General features: G+C 32.1%; 3 protein-coding genes across 3 annotated transcripts; 1 reads left to right on the top strand and 2 right to left on the bottom strand.

Annotated features, from left to right (window-relative positions):
- Positions 1–802: 802 nt before the first annotated feature.
- Positions 803–6839, top strand: LOC108465022 (cation/H(+) antiporter 20-like). Its single transcript, XM_017765326.2, has 4 exons — positions 803–1105; positions 1400–2422; positions 4715–5605; positions 6216–6839. The coding sequence occupies exons 1-4, from the start codon at positions 926–928 to the stop codon at positions 6603–6605; spliced, it is 2484 nt and encodes an 827-aa protein (XP_017620815.1). The 5' UTR covers positions 803–925; the 3' UTR covers positions 6606–6839.
- Positions 6840–7257: 418 nt separating this feature from the next.
- Positions 7258–11918, bottom strand: LOC108467044 (ADP-ribosylation factor GTPase-activating protein AGD7-like). The gene is made up of 4 exons (XM_017767504.2): positions 10771–11918; positions 10581–10658; positions 8308–8812; positions 7258–7574 (listed from the first exon to the last, which is right to left on the bottom strand). The coding sequence occupies exons 1-3, from the start codon at positions 11596–11598 to the stop codon at positions 8309–8311; spliced, it is 1410 nt and encodes a 469-aa protein (XP_017622993.1). The 5' UTR covers positions 11599–11918; the 3' UTR covers positions 7258–7574; position 8308.
- Positions 11919–13886: 1968 nt separating this feature from the next.
- LOC108466313 (putative E3 ubiquitin-protein ligase LIN-1) lies at positions 13887–22621 on the bottom strand. The gene is made up of 14 exons (XM_053022828.1): positions 21461–22621; positions 21314–21377; positions 20822–21234; positions 19322–20744; positions 19017–19244; positions 18495–18804; positions 17976–18100; positions 17769–17888; positions 17546–17677; positions 17337–17459; positions 17133–17243; positions 15567–15710; positions 15201–15452; positions 13887–14303 (listed from the first exon to the last, which is right to left on the bottom strand). Exons 1-14 carry the CDS (start codon positions 22405–22407, stop codon positions 14286–14288), a joined length of 4410 nt encoding a protein of 1469 aa, XP_052878788.1. The 5' UTR covers positions 22408–22621; the 3' UTR covers positions 13887–14285.
- Between the last annotated feature and the right edge of the window lie 3778 nt (positions 22622–26399).

Genomic DNA, 26399 nt, shown 5'->3' with positions numbered 1-26399 from the left:
CTAATCTTCAACCTTACAAAATGTTGACTTAAATAAATAAGGTATATTGTATTTTTAGAAAGGAATTTATATTTAAATTTTAGAGATAATGTTATCGTGAGGGGTTAATATAAAGCTCGAAAGGATTAATTTTCATTGACATTAAAATGTACACAAAAAATACTTTGATTTCAATGAAAAAGAATATCAACACTTTCAAAAATTTTAACTTTACTTCATCTCAAAAATACTATATTTTTAACTACACCCAAGGTTACTAAAAATTACAAAATGGTCAATGAATTATTCGAAAGTTTTCATTTAAGTCAATGGGCTATAAAGATTTTTTTTTTTAAAAAAATATGATTAGCGAGCTCCGAACGATGATTTGAAGGTCGATACAGTGGATTAGTATCCGTCGACGAGTAGGATATATCTTAGATCTAAGTCGATTTGATAGTTAGTGTTAGAGCGTTTGGTATTTAGTTCACAATTCGTAATGTTTAAAGTTGTTTTAAGAAAAGTGGGATGAAAACTTTTTATTGGTGTAACTGGTGCGAGCAGAGAAGACCGTGCAACGACAATTTTAATAGTCCAATGACTTAAATGAAAGCTTTTAAATAGTTCAGTGACCATTTTATAATTTTTTAAAGTTAAATGATCAAAACATAAACTTATTAATTGAATCATGTTGATTAAAGTGCAATTGACGGCATCTTTTAAGCCCATGACATCCATCCCCTAGAAATTTGGACACAATTGACAATCAATTAACAATGCCACCTTATCATGCCACCACCTCCCTTTGTGCTTATAAATTCCCACCCTCCACTTCACATGTTCCACTAATTTTCTCAAATCTCTTCAAAAAGAAAAACCACCTCCCTTTTTTCTATTTGATGAACAAATTAGACCCAATTTAGAACTTGTTTTCATTCAAAACAAAATGGGTTTTAACATTACCTCCATTAAAACCTCATCAAATGGAGCTTGGCAAGGTGATAATCCACTCAATTTTGCCTTCCCTTTGTTAATAGTTCAAACTACTTTGATCCTTGTTCTTAGTCGTTTCCTAGCTTTCCTTCTTAAACCCCTTCGTCAACCTAAAGTCATTGCTGAAATTGTTGTAAGTATATTTACTTTTAACCTTTAATTTTATCGATTCAATTAAATAAGTTATGATCAATTATTTAATTTTATAAATAATTAAAATAGATTTAATCAATATTCGGAAGGAAACAAAAGAAGAATATAAAATTAATGTAATTGATTGAATCTATCAATGTTAAGTCGATAATTAGATTTGTTAAATCGATACATTTAATTAAATCGACGGAATTTGATTTTTTTATACAATGATTATTTTTATGTATAAGCCGAAATCTTAAATAGGAGAATAAACAGTAGAGCATATTTTCAGGGGGGAATTCTTCTTGGACCGTCAGCTTTTGGTCGAAACGAAGATTACATGCATCGGATATTTCCGTCATGGAGTATGCCGGTGCTTGAAACTGTAGCGAGCATTGGACTGCTTTTCTTCCTTTTCTTAGTAGGTCTGGAGCTCGATTTAACATCAATCCGTCGTAGTGGCCGTAAAGCGTTCGGTATAGCCTTCTGTGGCATATCATTACCCTTCATCTGCGGCTTTGGCGTAGCGTTTATCCTCCGGAAAACCGTTGACGGAGCCGATAAAGTCGGGTACGGTCAATTCATAGTTTTCATGGGAGTAGCACTTTCCATCACAGCTTTCCCAGTCCTAGCACGTATCTTAGCCGAACTCAAATTATTAACCACCCAAGTCGGTGAAATCGCCATGGCATCCGCCGCTTTCAACGACGTAGCCGCATGGATTTTACTAGCACTTGCCGTCGCTATAGCCGGAAACGGGTCGGGTCAACAAAAGAGCCCATTAGTATCAATCTGGGTCCTTCTCTCCGGCATGGCTTTCGTCATTTTCATGATGGTACTAATCCGACCAGCCATGAAATGGGTCGCTCACCGTTGTTCACCGGAACGAGACATCATCGACGAAGCTTACATTTGTTTAACACTAGGTGGTGTAATGGTCTCCGGTTTCATCACTGACCTTATCGGAATCCATGCAATCTTTGGTGCTTTTATCTTTGGATTAACGATTCCTAAAGAAGGTGATTTTGCTGAGAAATTGATAGAAAGGATTGAAGATTTCGTACCGGGATTGCTTCTTCCACTTTATTTTGCTTCTAGTGGGTTGAAAACCGATGTGGCGAAAATCAGAGGTGGGGAAGCTTGGGGATTATTGGCACTGGTTGTAACCACGGCGTGCGCCGGTAAGATTATAGGAACGTTTGGGGTGGCGTTAATGTTCGGAATGGCTATCAGAGAATCGTTGGCGCTTGGGATTTTAATGAATACTAAAGGATTAGTTGAACTCATTGTTCTCAACATTGGCAAAGAGAAGAAGGTAAGTTCCTTTCTTTTTCTTTATACAATTTTTTTCGAAAACTATTTTCTCCATAATACATTTCATGCACTTAAATCCACCTATTCTTACGTTAGTAACTCATGCCAATTGAGTTAAGGCTCACGAAATTTTGCATATATATAGTGTGGATTAATAGGTTTTTTTTGAATAATTTTATTATAGATTCGGATCATATATACCCTTTTTCACATAATATTTAGAACTATCCATATTCCCTCCCTCGTCTACTTTTTTTCCTTTCTTTTTCCCTTCGTTTCTCTATTTTTTTCTTTTGTGGTAATTTACATTCTAAGTCATCAAACTTAACATCAACTTTCATATAAGTTATAAACAGTTAATTTCATCAAATTGAATCACTAAACTTATTATCAACTTTCATGTAAATTACACAATTTTCAATTGATCAAATTATATCACCGAAAAGTTATTGTCAATAAATTAGATAATTTAAATAGTCTCTGTTAAGTAATTCTAATATAAATACTAACTTAGCACCCGCTTCTACGAGTTTATAATTTTTTTTCATATTTGCACTTTATGCTTAGGGGTAAAATATAATTTTACGATAGTAAAATGTAATTTCACTATTTTGATAGTCTATATTTTTATAATTTTTAAAGAATTAAATCAAAATTTTATCATTTTTAAGGGGTTAAAGTACAATTTTACCTTTACTAATTTAGAATTTTTAAAAAATTTAAAGGGTTTAGATAGAAAATTTTCTATTTTAGAGGCTGAAAAGGAAAAAAATATTTTGTCAACAATCAAATCTAAAAGTTAATTCATATATATATGTTAAGTTAATTCTTTTTAGAATTATTTAATAGAAGTAGAATAAGTGATTTACTTTTTAATAGCAGAAATTCAACCATGTAATTTAATAAAATTAAAAAGTTTATGACTTAAATGAAAGTTGTACTAAATCTAATCATCCTTATTTTATTAATAATAGAAGTTCAACTAAGTAATTTAACAAAATTAAAAGTTTATGGCCTAAATGGAAGTTGTGCTAAATCTAGTGATCGAAAACATAAATTACCCTTTTCTTTCTCTTCCTTCCATCTCCGTGGGCAGTTTCCATTCACCTCAATAGTGGCTAGCATCTACATTTTAATAGGCTTACAAAATACAGATGATTAGTTACTTAACTCACACCGGTAGACTCCTTGAGGAAAAAAAAAACTAATATATGAGAGTCATGCCATTTTCTTAGGTGTCCGTATATGTTATAGATTTTGATTGGATTTAATACTTAAAAATTGAGTAAATTACATCCAAGATTACTAAATTATTAGTAAGTTTACATTTTAATCATTGAATTTCAAAAAGTTACAAAATAGTCACTAAATTATTCAAAAGTTTTTATTTTAATCATTATGTTATTAAAATTACTATTGTATAACATTCTCTATTTACACCACTTGCACCAATTAGAAGATCTCATTCCCCTTCTCTTTTACAATTCAACTTTGAACTTCATGAATCTGCGAATCAAAATCCAAATAGTTTTTTTCCTCTGATCTTCAACACTGACAATCAGATCGACTTGGATATTAGATATATTCTTTTATTCATTGATGGGTACTAATCCACCATACTGATCATTGAATCGTTGCTTGGAACTCACTAGTCAAGCTTTCAATTAAAAAAAAAGACCTTAACAACCCAGTGGCTTAAATGAAAACTTTTGAATAGTTTTCTAACCATTTTGTTACTTTTTAAAATTGAATGACCAAAATGTAAACTTACTAATTATTTAGTGACCTTGAGTGTAGTTTACCCTAAAAAATTATATATATATATATATATATATATACTCATCAACCTATGCTTAGATACTATAAAGCCCTGAGTTGGTATATACCAGTTCATTTGGAAAAGATGAAAATAACCTGGCTTTAAATAGAAAATATAGCCATCACCTTAAAACAGAAATTCAGGGTTTTGGGTGTTTACCTCATATCCACGTCGCGAAATTAAGTTGGATGAGTTAGGTGATAGTGGTGTCTCTAACCTATTGTGTTGTGTAGGTATCCATAAAAGTAGTTTCACTCACATGAAAGAGTAGCTATCTGTCAACCTTTTTGGTTAGTGAGCTGTTGGTGTATTGGCATCTATCAATAGTTAGCTTAATCTTTCATACTTCAATTCATGCTTAAATGGCAACATTTTAAAAATCATAAGAAATATCTAAATATATATATTAATATAATATGTTAGATACAATTTTTTATTTAGAAAAATGATAATCATTCAATATTGAAATTGCAGGTACTAAATGATGAAATCTTTGCTATATTAGTTCTCATGGCACTTTTCACTACCTTCATCACAACCCCAGCCGTTATGGCCATTTACAAACCGGCGAGAGGTTCATCCGTCCTCACTCACCGTAAACTCCGCGACTTAACCAACACCAACGAATCGAAAGACCAACTCCGAGTCCTAGCTTGTCTCCATGGTATTAGCAACGTACCTTCAATCATAAGTCTCATTGAATCAACCAGAAGCACAAAGAAATCCCAACTCAAGCTTTTCATCATGCACTTAGTTGAACTCACTGAACGTTCATCTTCAATCATAATGGTCCATCGGGCTAGAAAAAATGGGCTTCCTTTCATTAACAGGCTTAGAAGAGGAGATTGGCAAGACCGAGTTACCGGAGCTTTTCAAGCTTATAGTCAATTAGGTAGAGTCTCGGTTCGACCTAGTACGGCTATCTCGGCTTTGTCCACTATCCATGAAGATATTTGCCATGTAGCTGAGACTAAAAGGGTTACAATGATAATTTTACCTTTTCATAAACAATGGAGGGGACAAGGTGACTTACAAGTAATTGATAATGTTGGACATGGGTGGAGATTAGTTAACCAAAGGGTGTTAAAAAATGCACCATGTTCAGTGGCTATACTAGTGGACCGTGGGCTTGATAATGGTGCTCAAAGGGTTTGTATTCTGTTCTTTGGGGGGCCTGATGATAGAGAAGCTTTGGAATTAAGTGGTAGAATAGCTGAACACCCTGCTGTTAAAGTGAGTGTTGTGAGATTCATTGAAAAAGATGGGTTACAAAGTGATGGTGTTGTTTTGAAGCCTTCAGCGAGCAAGTGTGCTGAAAAGAATTATACCTTCTCCACTGCCCATATCAACACTGAAAAAGAAAAGGTACCATAGAGTTCCTCTACTCGGGAATCAAAATTACATTTTATTTTTTTATTAAAAAAACAGATAAATTAATTTCTTAAGTTGATCCTTTCTGTTGAAGGTTTCATCCATTTATACTGTTAAACTAGCGTGGTTGACGGAATAACCGGATGGTTACACGTAAAGGGCCATATGTACCTTATACTGACCTGCAGAGACTAGTTTTTAACAAGAGAAATGGATAAAATTTTTAATAGGACCAGTTTACTCTTTTGATTTAACATACATAGACTACTTTTCTCATTTTTTTGAGTAAGATCAAAAGAAATTGATGGAATTTTTTAACAAAATGATTTGATTAGTTTTTAATAGTAAAAAAAGATAAATTTTACAGTTAAAAACCAGTGCCAATTTCTTCTTGTCTAATTTAACAGCTAAAAACTAGTAATTTTACGGTAAATTTGCTCATTTTGAACAGTTTTTAACAATTTATTGGATTACAAGGACTAGTAATTTACTTTCACGATATTTTACCTCATCATAGATTTCATCCAATTTAATCATAAAAAAAAGTGAAGATTGAATTTATGTTTAAAATTACTAAATATACCCTCTTTTTTTCCGTAACCAGGAACTAGATGATGCTGTAGTGGAAGAATTTAGAAGCAAGTGGGATGGAATGGTGCAGTATAAAGAGAAGACAAGTAGCAACATTGTTGAGGAAGTGCTGGGACTAGGACAAAGTGGGGATTTTGATCTTATAGTTGTCGGAAAAGGGCGGTTCCCATCACGAATGGTAGCGAAATTAGCCGACCGTCAAGCTGAGCATGCTGAATTAGGGCCGATAGGGGACTTGCTGGCATCGTCAAGTCACCGTGTTTCGTCATCGGTGTTGGTAATCCAACAACACGATACGGCACATGCGGAGGAAATGCCGGTGGCAAAGGTGGAACAAAATGAACATGATATGGTTAAGGGGGATGGGGATGCAGGCATGGGGGAGATATCAAAGGTTGTATAATTATACAAAGCAGTTAGGAATTGAAGTCGGTAGTTGATAAGAAGCATAAACAAAAACCTTGTTGCTAAATTATGATAGGTATTGATGGTATAATGATATGGGTATGAACAAGTAGAGCCTGTCCCACGGGGCAATGTCCTAGGTTAGTGCAAAGGAATATTTTAAATGCATTAAAAACTTGTTTATAGAAGTTATAAAAGATTCCCAGAAATAAAACCATATGTTAAAATTTAATATTATTTTTATGATATTAATATACCAATAGAGGCCATGCTAGTAATAAATTACATTTTACCTGTCTTACTAAAATTAATTTATTTGTTAAAATTTTTACACATCACATACCACATTTAATAAATAATTTTTAATAAAATAAAACCAATTTATATTTCATTTTTAATAAATAAATAAATAAAATACAATCTAACCCTTTATACAAAAACTTTCAAAAGGACCTCAATTAAAATGTTAATTGGGGGAATTTGTATATAAAAAAATCTCACAAAAATTCAACCATAATCAACTAAAAATAAATTTAATAAATTTTTTAAACAATCCACATCATTGTCAAATTACTAAAATGAAAGGATTAGATCACAAAGTTTAATATAGTTAGTGAGACCAAATAAAACAAAGCACACAACAAAAAGGATAAAAAATAATGATTAAGAACAAATGATACTAAGTTTCATGTCACAAATAATGTTTTCTCACACTCACAAGTCACAACCAGTTGGCTTTCCAATTGGACAATTAGCCCTTTCTGTCCACAGTTTTACAAATATGATAAAACTACTCTCAAACATGAAAGTTGCTCCAGATATATTACTTTGTAAAAATTTCAAAGATAGATACATAAAAAAAAAGGGGTGAATTGCTAAAAGGTATATGAACTTCATGAAATTTAATATCATTCTAAATTACCTTTTGTGGGTACGATTCTGATAAATGTAGTTCAAGTTCACCAACCTGGCCACACATCAAAGTAGTCGCATTTATGCCTTGGAACTCAAACAAAACACCATCACATTGTGAAGACTAAATTAAATGAATCAATTCAGTCCCTATACTATTAAAAAATTTCAATTAAGTCCAAACTGTAAAAATTAAGTACTGAATTTAAGTTATAAAATCTATTTGGTATATTACTTAAAATTAAATACGATATGTAATTAGATTGTTTGATAAATTATAATTTTAAAAATATTTAAAGGTAAAATGTTCAAAGGATAATGTTAAAAGACTTAAAAAATTGAAAAATTCCACATCAAGTGATAAGTAGCTCTCTATCCATTTAATCTTTTCAACTCTTTTTATTGAAAAATTCTATCAATTGTTTTTAGTTTGGATTATCAAACATGCTTAAAAACTAAAATCATTGAAAATATTTTCATTGATTTAATTTTTTCAGTGACTTATCAAACACGGCCTTACTGATGTCTTTAAATTTATTTTTTCAATTCCAAATAAAAGATTTCATATACAGAAACATAAAAACTTTAAAAACAGTAAATGGTATTTTTTAAACAATAAATGTCAACCCTATTCCAACTTGGCCTAATTTGATTCTTTAGGGACTAAATTGATCCATTCAATAGTGAAAGGACTAATTTAATCAGGTCCCAATAATAGAGAGACCTCTCAAGTACATTCACTATAATAAAACAATAAAATGTGAAGGGGAATTATGTAAGAAACTAACCTTAAAGAAAGCCTCCACCAGTCCATGCGGCATCTGATTTTCCATTGCGACCAACGGCATTTTTATCAGAAGCACCATTATAGAAACTATCATATCCATCATCCTTGGGGTCATCCCAACCAGCCCAACCATCATTGCTATGAGAAGCAGTCACTTTTGTAGTATGTTCCTTCCTATTGTCTTTTGTGTCCCAATCATCCCAAGAATTTGAGTTATAAGAATTATAATTTACGCCAGAGGAGGTTTGTCCACCAGAAGTAGAATTCCATCCCTTATTCTCCTGTTTAAACTCCTGATAATATCCATTCTTCTCGCTATCATTTCGTTGCCAGTTACCATCATTTTTCCAGTTCATGCCATCTTTAGTGTATTCCTCAACCTTCTGTGAAGCTATTGCCATGACTCCTTTCATGATGCCCCAAGTCTTCTGGCCAATTTCACTTGTCTTTGCAGTGACAACACCAACCGTTTCATTAACCCTGGCATCATAGCCACCCTCCTTAACCTGCAAATGAGGGTGCATCATATTCCTGCCTTGTGTATCTACTTCTAGAAACCGAAGCCCGTGTATATATAGCAACAAAAAGATCAAAACCATCAAGCTATAACCATAACATCAATAAGTTAGCCCAAAATTAACCCAGGTAATCCCAAAACAAGAGTCACAATATGACCCAATAGACCGTCAAAAATTCCAATCAGTAAAAGGAATTGATATTTTGTACTACTTCTGTATAAATTAAGATTTCAACAATAACTTCTCCACAATGATATCCAGGATACCTAATAATGACATAATCAATTTCATTCTTTTAATTAAGAAAGGATTCTCAATTTTATAAATCTAGCGAGCAAATCTTCCTTCACAATTTTTATCATTAAATATTTATATTTCTATATGCTATTTTATCTTTTTAATCTTATTTATGTTACATTTTAAAATGCAATTACTTCACCTTCTATCATAAAATTACAACCCAATAGATCTCTTTCAAAGATTCCAATATGTAAAAGAAATTGATATATTGTACCACTTTGGTACAACTTATCATTTAAACACTAACTTCTCCCATAATTATATCCAAGCTGCCTAATAACGTCATAGTTCAATCAATGTCATTCTTATTAATAATATTTTACAATTCTATATGTTATTTTATCTTTTTAATCTAGTTATGTTACTTTTTAAAATGCAATTATGCCTTTTGTTCAACTGATTTTTTCTATATCTTATACCATAAAATTGTCACCAAAAACCTAAAAACATGTTATTTTGCAGCAGCTATATTCTATAATAGCAAAGCAATAAGAAATATGAATAATAAATAATATGAAAACAGAAGAAATATAAAGAAAAATTATACAATTCTAATCAGTTCTTATATTTTTCCATGGAACTGTCATAATCTAGCAGCCTACTGGTTTAATAAATAAAGAATATTGCATTCCAGCTGTCCAGCAAGTTAAAGGAGCATCTTTGACCCTAACAGTGCCTTTGGAACTTCAATTTGCAGAAAAGGGTAAATTAATAAGAAACGAAAAATAGGTGAAACAGAGTGAAAGTTAACTTATCTTTAGTTTGGAAATTAAACAAGATACTACGAGAGCAATAAAGTGAAATTAAACATTTAAACTGTTGTTGACAAACTTTAACCCGTTGATTGAGGGGCATAGTTGAAGTCAAAGAATTTAACTTGGAAGAGAAACTTGCAGCTACAATTTCCTCTTTTTTTTTTTTTTTTTTTCTCTTTTCTTTCTCTCCTAGTTTGGTTATAGAAACAAAAATAAATAAATAATTAAGGATTTGATTATATTTACATATATTTTATTCAATATGGTACATTTTTTATACAAAACCTAAACTACCCATAAACTCCCTCACCCGTCAATCAACAAATAAAATGAGCATATGTGCAAACCCACATTCTCCTTGTTAACAAAGAGGTTGCCAATTAAGCTAAGGCTCAATCGGCTATTCAATATAGTATAATAAACATTAGGTCCTATATACATCAAGTACTTTCACATACCATTCGGGGCCTAATGATGGAGCAAATAAGGATTTGATTGTTCATCATGCATCTTGTATAAAATCATATAGTCTAAAACAATTTATCAAATAACCGTATAAAGATAAACCATGTCAACACATCTAAAAGAAGCTTTAACATCCAAATATCAATAAAAAAGGATTCAACAACAGAGAATATCATCACTAGTCAATGTAAGACATCGACATGCAATACAATCACAATTAAAATTCACAAAAATACCTTGGAGGTGAACTCCTTCGTCCCTGCTTGGACAACATTTGCAGCGGATGCAGCTACCAGAGATAACCTCCCAATCCCCTGCACCAAACACAAATAAGCCAATAAGTAATTTTTATCACCAATTAAAGGGGGGGGGGGGAGAACAACTCAACTAAGGAGAACAGCAAAAAGAAAGAAAAAATCTCTTAACCTGAGAAACAACAGAGAACACGTCACCCTGAGAATTATTATTAATCCTTTGGGTAGGCATGGGAGTCGATCCAAACCCAACATATTTCCCTCCTTGAGAAGGTGGTAAACCTTCAGGCCTGGATTCGTTCTCCGCCATTTTCCTCGCAAAAAAGCTCTCCTTATTGGCCGCCGAGGCTTCCAATTGAGATCTCGTGTACATATCCTCCGTGGACTTCGACCTCACCGGAGCACCTCCCGTTCTACCACCATTATGATAACTCCCTCCTCTAAAATCACTCGCCGATTGGTTCCTCTTAATATCACTACTAGACCTAAACGAATCATCATTATCCCAACTATCCCACCCTCCATTATCCCCTGCAAAATTACTTCCCCTAGCACTACCACCGCCACTACTCAACGGCGGCTTCCTAATACCACCACTACCACCTCCGTTGAGATTCTCTTTCACAACCGGTGGATCCCGCCACGGACGACTTTCAGCTAAAGCTTGAATCCGATCTCGATAAACACTCGCGGCATTAGTATTATACTTAGCAACAATATCCGTTTCTTTAGGGATCCCATACTGAGCCAAAAAGGCGTTAAGCCGTTCGTTGCCACCCGATTCCATTTTCTTGATCTGGATCTCAGACCACGAATCCATAGTAACAGATCGGACGAACGAGATGTGAACACCTAAACCACGGTGTTTACCGGAACACTCCAGACACATGAAGATCCCATACGAAACCGATGCCCATTGAGGATTCTTTTGATTGCAATCGACGCAAGTCTTGTTACCCGGCTGCGATTGGAGATCACGTAATCGTCTCGATGCTGCCATTTTTTTATCCGATCTGAATCGGATTCGGTGCAAAAAATAGATCCGAAAAACAGTGAAACGGATCTTTAAAGAACAAAAGGAAACAAAAAAAAAATCGAAGGCTAAAAAATCTGAGCGGAGGAGGAGATCACCGACACCGTCAAAACATATTTAGAGGAGGAGATATATGGTGGAGATGGCTGATTGAAATTTTGGAGTTTTATTTATTTATTTTACAGAGAAAGTGAAATTTACAGTGTTTTTTTTTTAACCAAACACGTGTTGTTCGTGTGAAAAAAATATGACTCGGTTTTTGTGAGTTGTGTGTGACTCGTTTTCTCACTTTGTGATGTAAAGTTAATGCTGATGCTAATATTTTATTTTAGCACCAACTAGAGTTTTAATTGCTTTATATCTCTAATACATAATTAATTTAAAATAATAAATATAATTTGTTGATTGAGTTTTAGCTCGTTTAACATGACATGGTTGCCCTTGCAAAAGAACATAGGTTCAAGTGCGTTGAAGCGCATTATCTTCTTATTTGTAAGTTGGAGAAATAATATGAATAATTCTAAACATTGTGATAAAAAGAGCAAATTATGGTCGAGTCGAGCCAAGTAAAAATTTTAAGTGCTAAAACTTGAGTCTGACCCAACTTGCTTATATTTAAAATTTGTATATAAAAATAAATTTAAAAAATATAATACATTAATTTTACTAAAATAAGAGTAAGAAAAAAGTGAGAAAAAAAAGTAAAAAACAACAATTTTTTTTTCTTTTTTTCAAATCTGGGTCTGGTCGGACTCAGGCAAAAAAAAACTTACTTGAGGCCTAATCGGTTTAGAAAGTGGGTTATATTTGTTTGCCCAAGTCCATTTTTTGGACTTATATTTTTGTCCAAACCTTCTCACTTTTCGAATGCCCGACCCATGAGCAAGTCTAATTATATCCTACCAGTTAAAATTAAGCAATAAACTCACGAATAGTTTAAATGAACCTTTTGAAAAAACTTCTCAAAAACACTTTTCGTAAATACTCTGACTCAATGCTCAAGAGCGTTAACTCTTTAACCATTATTTCAAACTTCAATTATCACGTCCCATCCAATATAACTAAAAGCACATCTTGTTGTCACCCTACATAGGTCAATGGTAACAAATTACTTGTCTTTAAACCTCTTTACAAAAATCTATAGTAGTATATCATGAAAGGGTGTAGTTAGGAGGCTGACAAGAGCCTCGCTCCCTTAAAATGAAAAATATTTTATTTATGCCTTTTAAAAATTTTAAAATTTTGATTTAATAAAGATAAAATTGTACTTTAATCCCCTAAAAATAATAAAAACTTTATTTAATCCTTTAAAAATGATAAATGTAAACTATTAAAATGGTGAAATTATATTTTTTTACCATTGTAGAAATTACAATTTAAATTCGACTCCTCCTAAACAAATTCTCTGGCTTCTCCCTGAGATCATGGCACCTCGAGACTAAGGCTAAGAGTACATAAGGCTTGAAGCTTGGAGCCAGAGGCAAGCTCTATCCCTTCTTCTCTCCTTTCTCTTCCGATCATTTCCTCTCATCTTCCTATCCCCTTTTTTAATCACCTTGAACGGTAGCTCTCCGTCTTGTAGCAAATAAAGTGAACCGAATTTCCTCATTATCATCTCCACCTTGCCCGATTAGCAAATCGATAATATATTTTATTTATTTATTTATTAAAATAGATTATATTTTTAAAAATGGAAATCAAATTATGATAAAAGAAAATGAAGTAATAGCATGTTTGAAGAAAAATATCGAGATTGGAAAAGATGAAAATATGAAAAATTAAAAAGTGGATTTAAGAAGAAAAGGTCTGAAAGAGAAGAATAATTTGAAAGTTGAATCATTCAAATTAATTTAAAATAAATAAATAAATAGAGAGAGATAAAAAAGAAAATTAAAGAAAGAAAAGCCGTAAATTTTGGCTTGAGTAAAGGAGAAAATTTAATTACGGGTTGAATTAGTTGAATTAAAATTGAAAATTTTATTAATTTAATTTTTATTTTAATTTTAATAATTATGATTACATTTTCTTTTGTGGGATACTCAAAGAAATTGAATATAATTAAATAACATTATAATTATTTTAAAAATTTATTGGTGTTTAGATTAAGCTTTAAATTTGTTCCTTAAAGGGTTAAATACATTCTCTAGGACTTAAACTTAATAATTGTTTTATATTGAGATTTGAATTTTTTTATCCAAGTTAGTCCTCGTAACTTCTTATAAAACCTTAAAATTTATACCCCAATATGAAAACAATTGTTAAATTCAAAAACTACATTGGATAAATAAATTGTTTATACCCAATACGAGAGTAGTTATAAAGATCATACACCAAATAATGATTTAACTCTAACCCGCTAAAATTTTATGCAAATGGTCATACAAAACATTCATTTTGTTTTATATTGGGGTGAGGGTAGTAATATTTTTTTTATTTCTCAAAGTACCTATCGAAGCGAGCTTAGTGACTAATCATTTGCATTCTATAGACCTATTAAGAGGTAGATGCTCGTAACAAAAATTTACAAAAATGTTGGCTTTTGCTACCTCTTGTAAATTTACAAGAATAAAAAACTAACATAACAAATGCCAAACATGAAGATTTTTGTTGTTGATTGATTGCTAAACATTCTTCTTTACAAAAGGAAACCCAGTTTAGTCCAGAGCCCAAGCCTGTAATAAAAAAAAAAAATGACCACCAGAAAAAGGAAAATTTACATAGTAGGTCCCTCTATTATAAGGATTGAATTAAATTAGTTTTTCTATTTTTGAATGAATCAATTAGTATTTGTACTATTAAAAGAAAAAAAATTTCAACAGAGTTAACAATTATTGTTTAAAAAATAATGATGGATCTCGAGACTAAGTTTTGAAAGGCTTAACTAAAATTTTCAAAACTTTTAAAAGTTTGATGAGAATTATTTAAAAAATTTGAAGGTTCTAATTAAATTTTTTAAAATTTTGTGATATTAATGAGAATCACCAAAATTTTTGGAGAATTTAATTAAAATTTTCAAAAAGAATTCAAAGGAATATTGAAAATTTCCAAACCTCTCTTAGCCACGATTATTGTCCGCCATAAAAAATATCATTTATTATTTAAACTATAAATGAAAAAAAATAATTTTAGTTATTTTTAAACTTTACAGTTTAGTCTTATTTTATTCTTGTAATAGTATAGTAGTGAGATTAATTAATATATAAATATAATTTTAAAGAATAATGTGAGTAGACCTAAAATAAGTTTTTGTTAACCATTTATAAATATGGACAGGAAAATTTTAAATTCATATTTGGGCTGAGTCAAAGCTTAGACAAGCATAAAGTGCGTTAATGTCATTGTTGAACGGGTCGGCTCCTTCAAGACAAGTCTTCGAAGTGTCACTCTCCAGGCAGCTGACCCATACCCCATAAAGGTACTATCCTTGTGCCGAGATTTTGCCCCAAAAGACAGCACTTTGAAGACTTCTACCAAATAAGTCGTATCCCCTCAACAATTATATTTAAGCTAGGCCTGAACCTAGATCTGACTCGTCCAATGGACACTTCTAACAATAACTAGTGACTGACCTGGATTTTGCCATCAGAGGAAGCAGCAAAAAGCATTCCACCATCCATGTCTGAAACCAGAGATGTAACCTTTGCATGTCCTTTGCTGTTCATTTTAATGGCACCAACTCTACTGATCCTTTCTTTTAACCAAACTTCAATCGTCCCAAGTTTTGTGGCTGTAAATATGAAGTCATTGTTCACAGCAATTCTTTGTATGTCGAATCCGGTCGGAAATGTTCCCATCACTTTCTTACTTGATCGACAAAACACCTTTATAACGACAATATTTTAAAATTTAGAGATCAATTTAAATTATATATTATAGTTTCGGGACATACGATGGAATTAAACCATGTGTGTAATGTAAATAATATAAAATATTACCTTTCCTGAAACTCCATCAACAGTAGAACCACCAGCATAGAGAAGATCATCATGTATGTTGAGAGAATTTACAGTTTGTTTCCCCAGCAATTTTCTTGTTCCTAAATGGAATGTGCTCAATGTAGAACTGGACAGGTCCAGCTCCTGATATACATATATATAAACATTAGGAAGATTTAACGGATTATATTATACAAACTCGGATGTAAGTATCAGATACAAATATGACCATCATCGAGCTAACCTCGGACTGAGAAGCTCGAGTTCAAGAATGATTGAAAATTCACTGCTTCAAAGTCGGCTTGAGCACCATTGAAAATTATGATAAAAATTCGAGCTCGACTCAAAATAAAATTAAACTATTCGAGCTTGACTTAATTAATCTTGTTTACACGGTTTACACACCCGAGCTTTGAATTTAAGCTCAAACTCGAACTTGTTTCATGTACAAATTATTTATATAATAAAGTATAGGATTTGAGTTTTAATGCATATATATATATTAAAAGTAAATTAGTTGGGGTGAATCCAAACATTTTCTCATGAGATCAAGATAAAATTGTAAAATTTTAGAAGCTAAATTTAAAACTTTGTTTTAAAAGGGTTTAAATTAAATTATTAATTTTTGGTAGACGCCAAAAATATATATAGCTAAAACGATTTAAATTGAATTATTAATTTTTGAAAAAACTAATTATTCCCTATAATAAGAAAACCAAGTTGAAACTTGATTGGGTTTTAAATTAGAGTTGTCCACGGGTCGAGCCTAGCCCGCCCGTCCGAAAATTGGGAGAGTTTAGACAAAAATATAGGTTCGTTTTGAAAATGGGTCGAGTCTCGAGTAAAGTCTTTTGGCCCAGGTCTGGCCCGACCCGAATTTGCTATAAAAAAACTTGTTGATTTGCTCATTTTTTTTTCATGTTTTGCTGTTGTTTTCCCACTTTTTCTCACTGTTTTGCTATTATTTCATTATTATGTTACTACTATTTTGTTGTTAATATTTGGATATTGTATAACACTTGTTTTATTATTAATTTTGCTACTATTTTAGAGTTATTTGTGTGTAGTGTTATTTAAGTATAAAGACTTTTTTTTAATTTATTTTCAATTTGTTGAGAAATATTTATTTTAATATTTAATATTTTTAGTTTATTTGGTGTATTATATATTTTTAAAAAAATTAATACGGATGGGCCGAGCTTGAGCAAATTTTTAAGTCTATTTTTCGAGCCCGAATCTATCAATCAGGTTTAAAATTTTGTTAGGGCTCAGTCTGGCCCATGAACAACTCTATTCTAAACTACTCAAATGTACTTAAACTCAACGGTGAATGTACTTGCGAAGCCCCTATATTATAGAGACTTAATCAAGTTAGTCCTTCTATTTTTAAATAGATCAATTTTTTATATTTAAAAAAATCAAGGTGAAATTAAAATAGAGTTAACATTTATGGTATAAAAAAATTTAAAGTTTTTATAATTTTATAAAGGAAATTTTTATTTAGAATTTAATTGTAATTAAAAAATATTTTTAAAATATTTTTTGTATATTGAAAAGTGTACTAACCTGTATGTTGTACCCAGAGCAACCACAGTATAACTTATCTCCTGACATGGCTAAGCACTTTACATTTTTATTGAAATTTATATGCTTTGGAATCCCAGCCCAATTATAAACCTGCAAAAAAAGAAAACACCATCCTTTTATGATTTTTTTTTTTTATAATTACAGGTGTCTTTATCGATTTTACGATATAAATCTAATTCCGACCTTAACTCCATTTCCTTGAGAAACAAAACAAGCAAATATTGCATTGGCTGTCAATTCATACACTGCCTCTTTCACATCATGTACTTGCATACACTGTATTTCTTCTGGTTTCAATGCCCATACCTACATATAGAAACCAAATTTAAGCTACACTTTATATATGAACAAAAAAAAAAATCGAATATCGAACCAAGCACGAGATCGTTTACCCGAATCGTTTTGTCCAACGAACCACTATATAATCTGTCACCTGAAGATGGTACATACAAACATGTAACACCTTTGATATGTTCATGTGCTTCTTGTACTAGCCTTAGCCCTCTTTTCCCAGCTTCCCAAACCTATCGGAAAACCGAATTTATCTTACGGTTTTCACCTTATCGGACGAAATCGAGTTAATATCAAGTTAATGTAAGCATGTTAGGCTCAAACCTTTATGGTACCATCTGAATGACTGCTTATTAAACAATCTTTATGATATAACATGCATAGAACCTCGCCATTCGAGCTCGAGTCTGTTTGGCCGATATCGGTATAGCTCCATAATTCGGTCTACAAACCGAAAAATGTTACGGAAACAGTTGGTTATTTGATATGTTCATAGCATATATGGTAAAGGGTATGAAATTATGGACTTACTGCATTGACAGATGATAAATTCATTAAAGCTTTTAGTATATCAGTTGCCATAAATGAATTCCTCTTGAGCTTTCTCAAAGTTTTGTATATGCAATTAGCATATTTTCCCAGTTCTTCAATGGCAGCTATGAATATAATGGATTAAAAGTTAATGATGATTTGATATGGAAATGAAATAGGCTTATTGGTAAAATAAACCCTCGAACTTTTTCGAAAAAATCAATTATGCCCCTCCGAACCTTTTGCACCTACTTGAGCTCTTGAACTAACAAAACTTCTAGAATGAATCTAGATAAATGGATGTCCAAATTCAAATGAACTGGACAACTGTTTGTCTAGATTCAAACAGTTTATGTCAGTTAAAGGGCCTATTTGACCTGTTTTGTTAGTTATGGGGCTCATTTGGATGCAAAAAGTTCGGAAAAGCTTAATTTATTTTTTCAAAAAAGTTTGAGGGCTTATTTTACGAATAAGCCAATGAAATATGATATATCTAGTGCAATTGTAAATGTTACTTACTTGGATCATTAATGAAGGTTTTCAAAGCAAGGACTGCTAATATCTTTTCTTCTAAGTTCTTTGATGATTGAAGGACATTTATGAATTCGTCAAGCAACGATTCACGAGCGGCGTCTCGGACACCGGTATCCGGTAATATCGAAAGCATGTAAATCAACCATGTAGTGATCACAAGGCATGATTTAGCCATTTTTAATGAATTGCTTTTGAAACATTCTTCTAATGCTTTGAAAATACAACCTTTTTCATGGTTACATAGCACAAATGCTACTCTTTTCTCCCATGTACATATAGCTTTCTCTTCACTTTCCTGCAATTAACATACTATTATCATGAAATCGACTTGAAAACGGGAAAAAGAAAGGTAAAAAGACCTCTTCAATCCTAATTTGTTGAGGTTAAATTTATTGAATTTTTTAGAATTAATATCAAAATGATAAAATATGTAAACATTGAAGGCTAAAGGTTAAAGTCTTTTTACCAAAAAGGAACCGATTTTCGCCATTATTGTTAAGTACTAACCATTGTTTCAGTCCAATTTTGAGTACCATTGTAAGGTTGATCGAAGCCTGCAATCTTGAGTAACCAAGCTTCAATATACGACTCGCCCGAAGAAGTAATACGACCCGGAAGTGATAACAACGCGTCGAGTACTATCGTTTGTTGATTCGGGAACTCCTTTTTTCGAAGTGATTCAATCAATGCCTCTATTGCTTCTTCCCTATAAATACTCATCTTTCGCGGTTCGACCTGAAAAAGTTCAAACATGGTATGTGAACGAATTTTTCGAGTTAAATTTCAAAGGTTTTTCGATGTTGATAACGAACCAGTAAGTCGAGCTGCAATAGAAGAGTAGCAATGGCAGGTTGATGTTCCATAGGAGCCATTTGAAGATACACAAGGAATGTATGCATGGTACTAAAAGCACCTTCAGTTTTAATCATTTCCAATATTTGATTGCAGAGTGTTCTTCTATTCAATTGAACCAGTTCCGAGAGAAACTCGATGCATATGCCTCGTATGGTGTCATTACTGGCGTGAAATAACTCGAGAACGTACGATAGTTCGGTTCCGGTCACTATCAAGTACTTGCAACTTTTATCAACCTTCATACAACATAGTAGTATGGATATAATAGACCTCCTTGAATCCACCCTATGCATGCATTTCACTAGGGAAGGAATTGCATTACCCGAAACTATACTCAACGCGTTGAGTGATCGGCTATTTTCGTCTCCATTCATCAATATTTGTTCGAGTATTGCTATAGCGGCGTCCTTAGGCTCGATCATCAGTGGAAGATCATCGGATTCTTCAGTTTTACGGAGTATTATTTGTATAAGGGAAGGGACGAGGTCGTAACACGAAAGCTGAGCGAATGTGGGTTGTAGTTGGTATATAAGTACTGCAGCTTCAGCTAGACCGTTTTTGAGCAAAGCGGCGAGACAATCGAAATCAGAATCTACACTTGTTAAAGTCTCTCCGATGTTTTCGTCACCAAAAATTAGTTCCGAAAGAATATAAATCGAGGCCCGGAGTACTTCTCGGTCAAAAGAAGCTGATAATATTTCCATAAAACCATTAACGATTGTCGGTTTCGATAAATACGAGTGTATTGCAGCATCACCTTTTGAATCCTTCCATAGTTTAGCAATTTCAAGAATTGCTGATTCACATTCTTGTAAATTATCTGAAGTACATAGACAAGATACAACCGGTTTTAATCCGTTGATGATCGTCTCGACCGTAGCTTGAGATATAACACTGGTCGGCGATGTGGCTACTGCAGCTCGTGTAAACCGTTTACCCCTTTGGTTTACGTAATCGCCGAAGCCCTTGTTCGATAACTCGGATGTTCGATTTGACGGGGACACCAATACAATTTCTTTCCCTAAGGGAGAGTTGAACCGAGTCCTCGGTGTTTCGGAATATGAAAATTCTTGAGCAAGATCAGGATGCTGTTCTTTCCATGATGTTATTAGCCTCTTCAAAACATAGTTTGTTTTAGGCAATGTGTTCGATGAAAGTGGTTGCCGAGTTATCGGACACGTTGTGCTCCCCCGGTTAAGCCATTCTTCGATCGCTTTTCGTTCGTATGTTTGTCCTGTTTCGAGTGTAACAGGGTCATTGAAAATCTGTCCTGTAATGGGACAAACGAAATCTTTTGGCGGTCTTGATTGTGATGTAAGCTTCTCAGATAAAGGAAGCGAAATGCAGCTATGACTACCTTCATCGCTTTCGTTCTGATAACTGTAAAACCGAAACAAAATACGAAACATCACGAGAAAATTACTGATAAAAACCCATTAGTACAACAAGTTTGTTACCTATGTTCCAATGATCGAATGTTCACATGATCGTTACTCCTACTCGAAGGCCGACTGCGAATCTTCCTACAACTTTTGGTACGTTCTGAATTGTGAGCTACTATCGCTTCACCATCCGAATCCGCCGAGCTTATGCTATGATCAGTACTCTTGCGCGGTGAGATAGGCAAAGATATAGCATCACTTGTATCTGCAATACGACACGATAAAAGGCGCAACAGCGATTTCGATTCCCTTTTAGAACTCACATCTGATCTCGGAGATGAATTCTTCGAGGAAGATGTTCTAGGTGAATCAACAGGAGAAAAAACCGACGGGGAACGAGGTTGGTTTGTAAGTTTCATCGGTTGTTCAACTATTGATCCGATCGCCTCATAATCAGAACCATCTTCATTCTCCTCAGGTACACCATCCTAAAAAGCAAAAAGATGACCAAAAACGATCATTATCGATAGAAATATATTCGGATAGATTCAAGTTTCGGGTTCTTACTTGAGGATCCCATGCTGCAGAATCATCAATACTATGCGAAAAAACCGAAGAATTTAAGTTCACTCTGCTATAACCAAATGTACACATCAACATTATAAGAAACATGTTATAATTTACTAATAATTTTCAACAGTAATTAAAGCTAACCTGTTTACATCTCTTCCACCGTGTTTCGATTTAAGAACCGGCGAAAATCCAGCACTTTTCGGCAATATAGGACCGAATTTGACATAATCCGGGATGGACCGACTCACCTCATGAAGCGGAGTCATCGGTGGCTCGGCAATCGGTAACATAGGAGCCATAACTTTCTTGTTAACACCCGAACCTGAATCAGAATTCATACAATCTTTATAATATTTAGCAAACAATCGTGTGTTTTCGTCTAATGATTCGCTATAAAGTTGTTCAAGTTTCTTCATCTTCTCGATTTGATCCGGCCGCATCGAAAAAACCAACGATTCATTGAAAAATTGATCTAAATCAGCAGTAAATGATATATCATTTGAATCAGGTACTACTTCCATTATAAGTTTATGCCTAGCTTCAGCATACCACCCTGCAATTGAACTCATATGTGGTAAGAACAGATTTTTCCAAAGCTCGGGCGCAAAATCGATCCGAGAAAAAAAGGGTTCGACAATAAACATCTCGAGAACATAAATCACTGAGTTACGAACATCGTTACGAAGTTTCCATAAATACGAAAGATTCAAATAAGCCCATGCTGATAAATAAGAATTAGGCACACCAGCAGTTTTTTGATTTGAAACCAACATAGCACATACTTGTAGCATCTTTTCAGCATAATCTAATCTAGCATGTTTGGTTTCGATATTTGACGTATTAATAGCTTCTTCGAGTGCTTCGATACCCCAATCGAGATTCGCTAACACAGCTTGATCAGAATATCGGACTTCAACATCGTTCCCCGAGCTTCCGTCTTCGGCAGCTAATCTTTCGGCACACTGTTCTTTGTGTTGAATCCTTTGCTCTTTATCGATCAATCGATCTTGAATGAAACTTCCTACTGTCGTAATCAATGTTCTTACAAGATCTTTTTGGTCCATTGCAAACCTATAGTTTCCCGCCATGAAAGAACACAATGAAGAACAAGTTACCTTGTTGAACAAGTAATCATAAAAAGGTAGCTTCAATGGAATTATGAAGAAGAAGATTTATTTCATGAAATTTCAGGGATTATTACAAAAAGAAATGAAGGCCGGTCATTGAATTATTACAAGGTGTTGTGTTAGCTGTGCCGGCTTTGGGTGTTCTTATTTTTGTTTTTATGTGATGATCAAAGCATTTGGTAGACCAAGGATTAATTTATTAACAAATCAAAGTTTAGTGTAAGCATATGCTTAAAAAAGGCTAAACTACACTACTACCCATCCAACTATTAGTAAATTTCTTTTTTGATCACCTAATTATGAAAAGTTACAAAATGATTACTCGACTATTCAATTTTGTCTTTTTTATCACCAGCTGGCTAACGTAAAAATGAAACCAGTAAAACACCCAAAAAACCAAGAGAATTGGGTGACTAAAAAAGACAAAATTGATTAGTTTCGTTACTATTTTGTAACTTTTCATTGTTTGATAACTTTTTTTTGTCACCAGCTGGCTAATGTAAAAATGGCAACACCTAAAAATCCAAGATAGTTGGGTGACTAAAAAAGACAATTGTATAATTGAGTAACTATTTTGTAACTTTTTATAGTTGGGTAACCACGACTATTCAATTTTGTCTTGTTGGCTAACGTAAAAATGAAAACAGTAAAACACCCAAAAATTCAAGATAGTTGGGTGACTAAAATAGATAAACATGAACAGTTGAGTTATTATTTTGTAACTTTTCATAATTCGATCACTTTTTCTGCCACCAGCTAGCTAACGTAAAAATAGAAACACCCAAAAATCTAAGGTAGTTGGGTGACTAAAAAACAAAATTAAATATTTGAGTAACCATTTTGTAATTTTTTATAGTAGGATGACCAAAAAAGAAATTTACTAATGGTTGGATGACTACAAATACAATTTACCCTTTTGTTTTTAAGTGCTGATCAAAGCATTTTGTAGACTGAGGATTAATTTATTAACAAATTATTGTTTAGTGTAAGCATATACTTAATTATTTTTTATAAATCAATGTTTATTATAAGCATATACTAATTAATATACATGATTAGAAATTAAATATTTTAAATTCTTCAAGGGCAGCTTTCATGTCACTTTCATATTTTTTTCCTTTGACTAGCTTTTGGAATAGTATGATTTTTTTATACAACATTATTTCGATAATTTTTGTCAATTTGGTTCTTATTTGTTTTATAAGTTAAATTTAATCGTTTATTTTTAAAAATAATTAATCGGTTTTTTAGCAAAAATACTAATTAAAACATTTATTTTCTTTAATGATATCGGTGTGACAACTTATGTAATAATTCATATGTGTTTTATGTTAACATAGCACTATTTATTTTATATGTCATGTCAATAAACATCACCGTTGGTTTTTTTAATGTATTTCTCAGTTTCTTTATTTAATGAAAATTCACGATATGAGTTTAATTGTAAGTTTTACAACAATTATCTCTCTATCACAGTAGGTGTATAACAACCACCTTTTTATAACTGGCAAAATTTTGACAGACAAATGGGATTGTCATAGAAAGAATTAATTGTTAATTTCGACTCATTTTATCCAAAAAATTTATACTTGTGATACATTTTTATTGGATTTCGTGCATTTTATGTAAAATAATATAAGTTGAAGTCCAATTTTGTAACTAAGCCTAATAATAAGATTAAAACTGAAATTAGACAAAATATTGAATTAAAAATATGACATTGTAAAAAAAAATAGAGAGAGAAAAGTTAAAAAATATGACATGTCTCTAATTTTTTAATTAATCTTTAATTCTTTTCATTTCACATTTTAATGAGACTGAGTCAAGCCTAAATGGGACCACTATATATTTAAGTTTGGACTCAAGCAACTATTTATATAATAAAATTGTAATTTTATTTTATTTAATGATAAATTTTATAACAAATTAATTTTAACAGTGATATAGATTTTAGGGTAATCCAATTTGAATATCGAATTCGACTTGTACATAGAAAAAACTATTTATTTTGGGAACAACAGTTTAAGTTAAATCTTTTAATTTCAACCCGAAATTCTAATCTAATCTAACTGATTATTAAAAAAAATAGAACCCATGCTTATTTAAATCGAAATGAAATGAACTCAAATAAATTAAAATTAAAAAATGACAGGAACAAATAACTCAAAATGAATCTGACTTTATCAAAACCAAAATTTATTTGAACTCGTAATAATTCGATACGAAAAACTTCAACCTCAAACCCGAAAAGCACAAACCTCAAGTAGGATAGCAAAGAAATTTTAAATGGGCTGAAAATAATTTCCCACAAACCAGAGGCACCAATGATTTTACAACTAAATTGATTCTCACACAAGTTAGACTACCAATTCTCAATTTGATTGATTGCTATTTGATTAAATAAATTATTAAAATTTAAATTATTTAATTAAATTATTATTTTTAGAATAATAAAAAATTGGCTAAAGAGGTTTAAATCAAATATTTTTATTTTACTGAGGGGCTTAAACGAAATTTTCTCATTTAGTAAGGGGGTCAAGGCACTGCTTGTCGGTGGCTACATCCTTACCAACGATGCCAGAGTATAACAACTTTACTACTCCAATTGTGATTTTTTTACCATGGAAAATATAAATAGTTAGATTATTTATTTCAAATATTATCCATTAATAGAATATTAACAATAAATCATATTTTTATAATTAATATATCATACTATTATATTTTTAATTATATTTAAATAATATATATCTATGAAATAATTTTTAATTACTAATGTTTAAAATTTCTACGTATATTATTTTTATTAAAATTTTTATTACAACTTTTTTCCATTCATATTAATTAGTTATTTCATTACAACTGTATTCCATTCCATTAAATTGAAGTAGCTGTAAATATGCCGTATAACACCTCACAAACAACTACATATGTTAGCTTTGAAGAGATAAGAGACGATACAAAGGCACTCTTAACACATAGGCTCCACCGATAATAAATCACACATACGATATACCTGAAAGTACATATGAATTTATAACTAATGTTAATAGAAAGCCTACGGCCAAACTTAGAAATTAGCATCGAAACTTATCCAAGTTTGCCGTAAAGAAAACAAAGCCTAATGATGAACATGGCTCTTGAAGATATTGAAACCGATATCAACCAATTTTGTTGTGTGACCCGAATCTCGTCACTTGTTAATGATTAGCTAGCCTACTCATTGATTGAACATTGTTATACTAGTTGGGCTTGAGCTTGAGCTTGTGTTCATTAATTTTGGGTCTAAGTTCATACATTTTGAGTATTACCAATGCTAGAGTTGTGTGACCCGAATCCTGTTTGATCCGACTCGAACCTCTAAGATACAGACTATGCCGCACAAGTTGAATTCGTATAAGACTATACTTCTTCTATTAGACATTGGTTATAACAGGGTTGTTTAACCCTTAAATAGAAGTAGTCAAACTCCTTTTGTATTGTGTGTTTTCAACATTGTAAATGTTTCCTTTTCTACCCGTGATTTTTCCTAATAAGAGTTTTCCATGTAAAATTTACGTTTTTTTATTTTTATTTCTTATTACTCTGCAATAATTCTTATTGTTGTCATTATCAAGGTTGATTATGATATATTGCTTGCAATTCTAGGCAGTGCCCTCCTAAGTAACATATATCATCTTGCTCGTCGTATAAATTTATTAAACAAATAAAATAAGGGTGAATTACATTAATAGTAACCTAACTATTGATAAGTTTCTTTTTATAACTTAACTATGAAAAATTATAAAATGATCATCTAATTGTTCGATTTTTTTAAAATCAAATTAAATCAACTACCTTGGATCAAACACCGTACTAAAAATTAAAAAATAAATAAATAAGCAAGACGATTCAATCGGAAGAAATTACTGATCTAATTCGAAAATAAACAATTAATTTAAAACTTAAAAAAA

This window comes from Gossypium arboreum, chromosome 2 (assembly GCF_025698485.1).
Source record: "Gossypium arboreum isolate Shixiya-1 chromosome 2, ASM2569848v2, whole genome shotgun sequence".
In the NCBI taxonomy this organism is placed as follows: Eukaryota; Viridiplantae; Streptophyta; class Magnoliopsida; order Malvales; family Malvaceae; genus Gossypium; species Gossypium arboreum.
This window is presented reverse-complemented; position numbering and strand designations above follow the sequence as displayed.

Excerpts from the sequence above, each read along its gene's own strand:
- LOC108467044 (XM_017767504.2), bottom strand. The coding sequence starts at position 11,598 with ATGGCAGCATCGAGACGATTACGTGATCTCCAATCGCAGCCGGGTAAC. Across the intron at positions 10,659-10,770 it reads TGTTCTCTGTTGTTTCTCAG|GGGATTGGGAGGTTATCTCT; the intron begins GTTAAGAGATTT and ends TGTTTGGTGCAG. Across the intron at positions 8,813-10,580 it reads CGAAGGAGTTCACCTCCAAG|GTTAAGGAGGGTGGCTATGA; the intron begins GTATTTTTGTGA and ends CCTCATTTGCAG.
- LOC108465022 (XM_017765326.2), top strand. The coding sequence starts at position 926 with ATGGGTTTTAACATTACCTCCATTAAAACCTCATCAAATGGAGCTTGG. Across the intron at positions 1,106-1,399 it reads AAGTCATTGCTGAAATTGTT|GGGGGAATTCTTCTTGGACC; the intron begins GTAAGTATATTT and ends GCATATTTTCAG. Across the intron at positions 2,423-4,714 it reads ACATTGGCAAAGAGAAGAAG|GTACTAAATGATGAAATCTT; the intron begins GTAAGTTCCTTT and ends TTGAAATTGCAG.
- LOC108466313 (XM_053022828.1), bottom strand. The coding sequence starts at position 22,407 with ATGGCGGGAAACTATAGGTTTGCAATGGACCAAAAAGATCTTGTAAGA. Across the intron at positions 17,678-17,768 it reads ATTCAGATGGTACCATAAAG|GTTTGGGAAGCTGGGAAAAG; the intron begins GTTTGAGCCTAA and ends GTTTTCCGATAG. Across the intron at positions 17,244-17,336 it reads CTCAAGGAAATGGAGTTAAG|GTTTATAATTGGGCTGGGAT; the intron begins GTCGGAATTAGA and ends CTTTTTTTGCAG.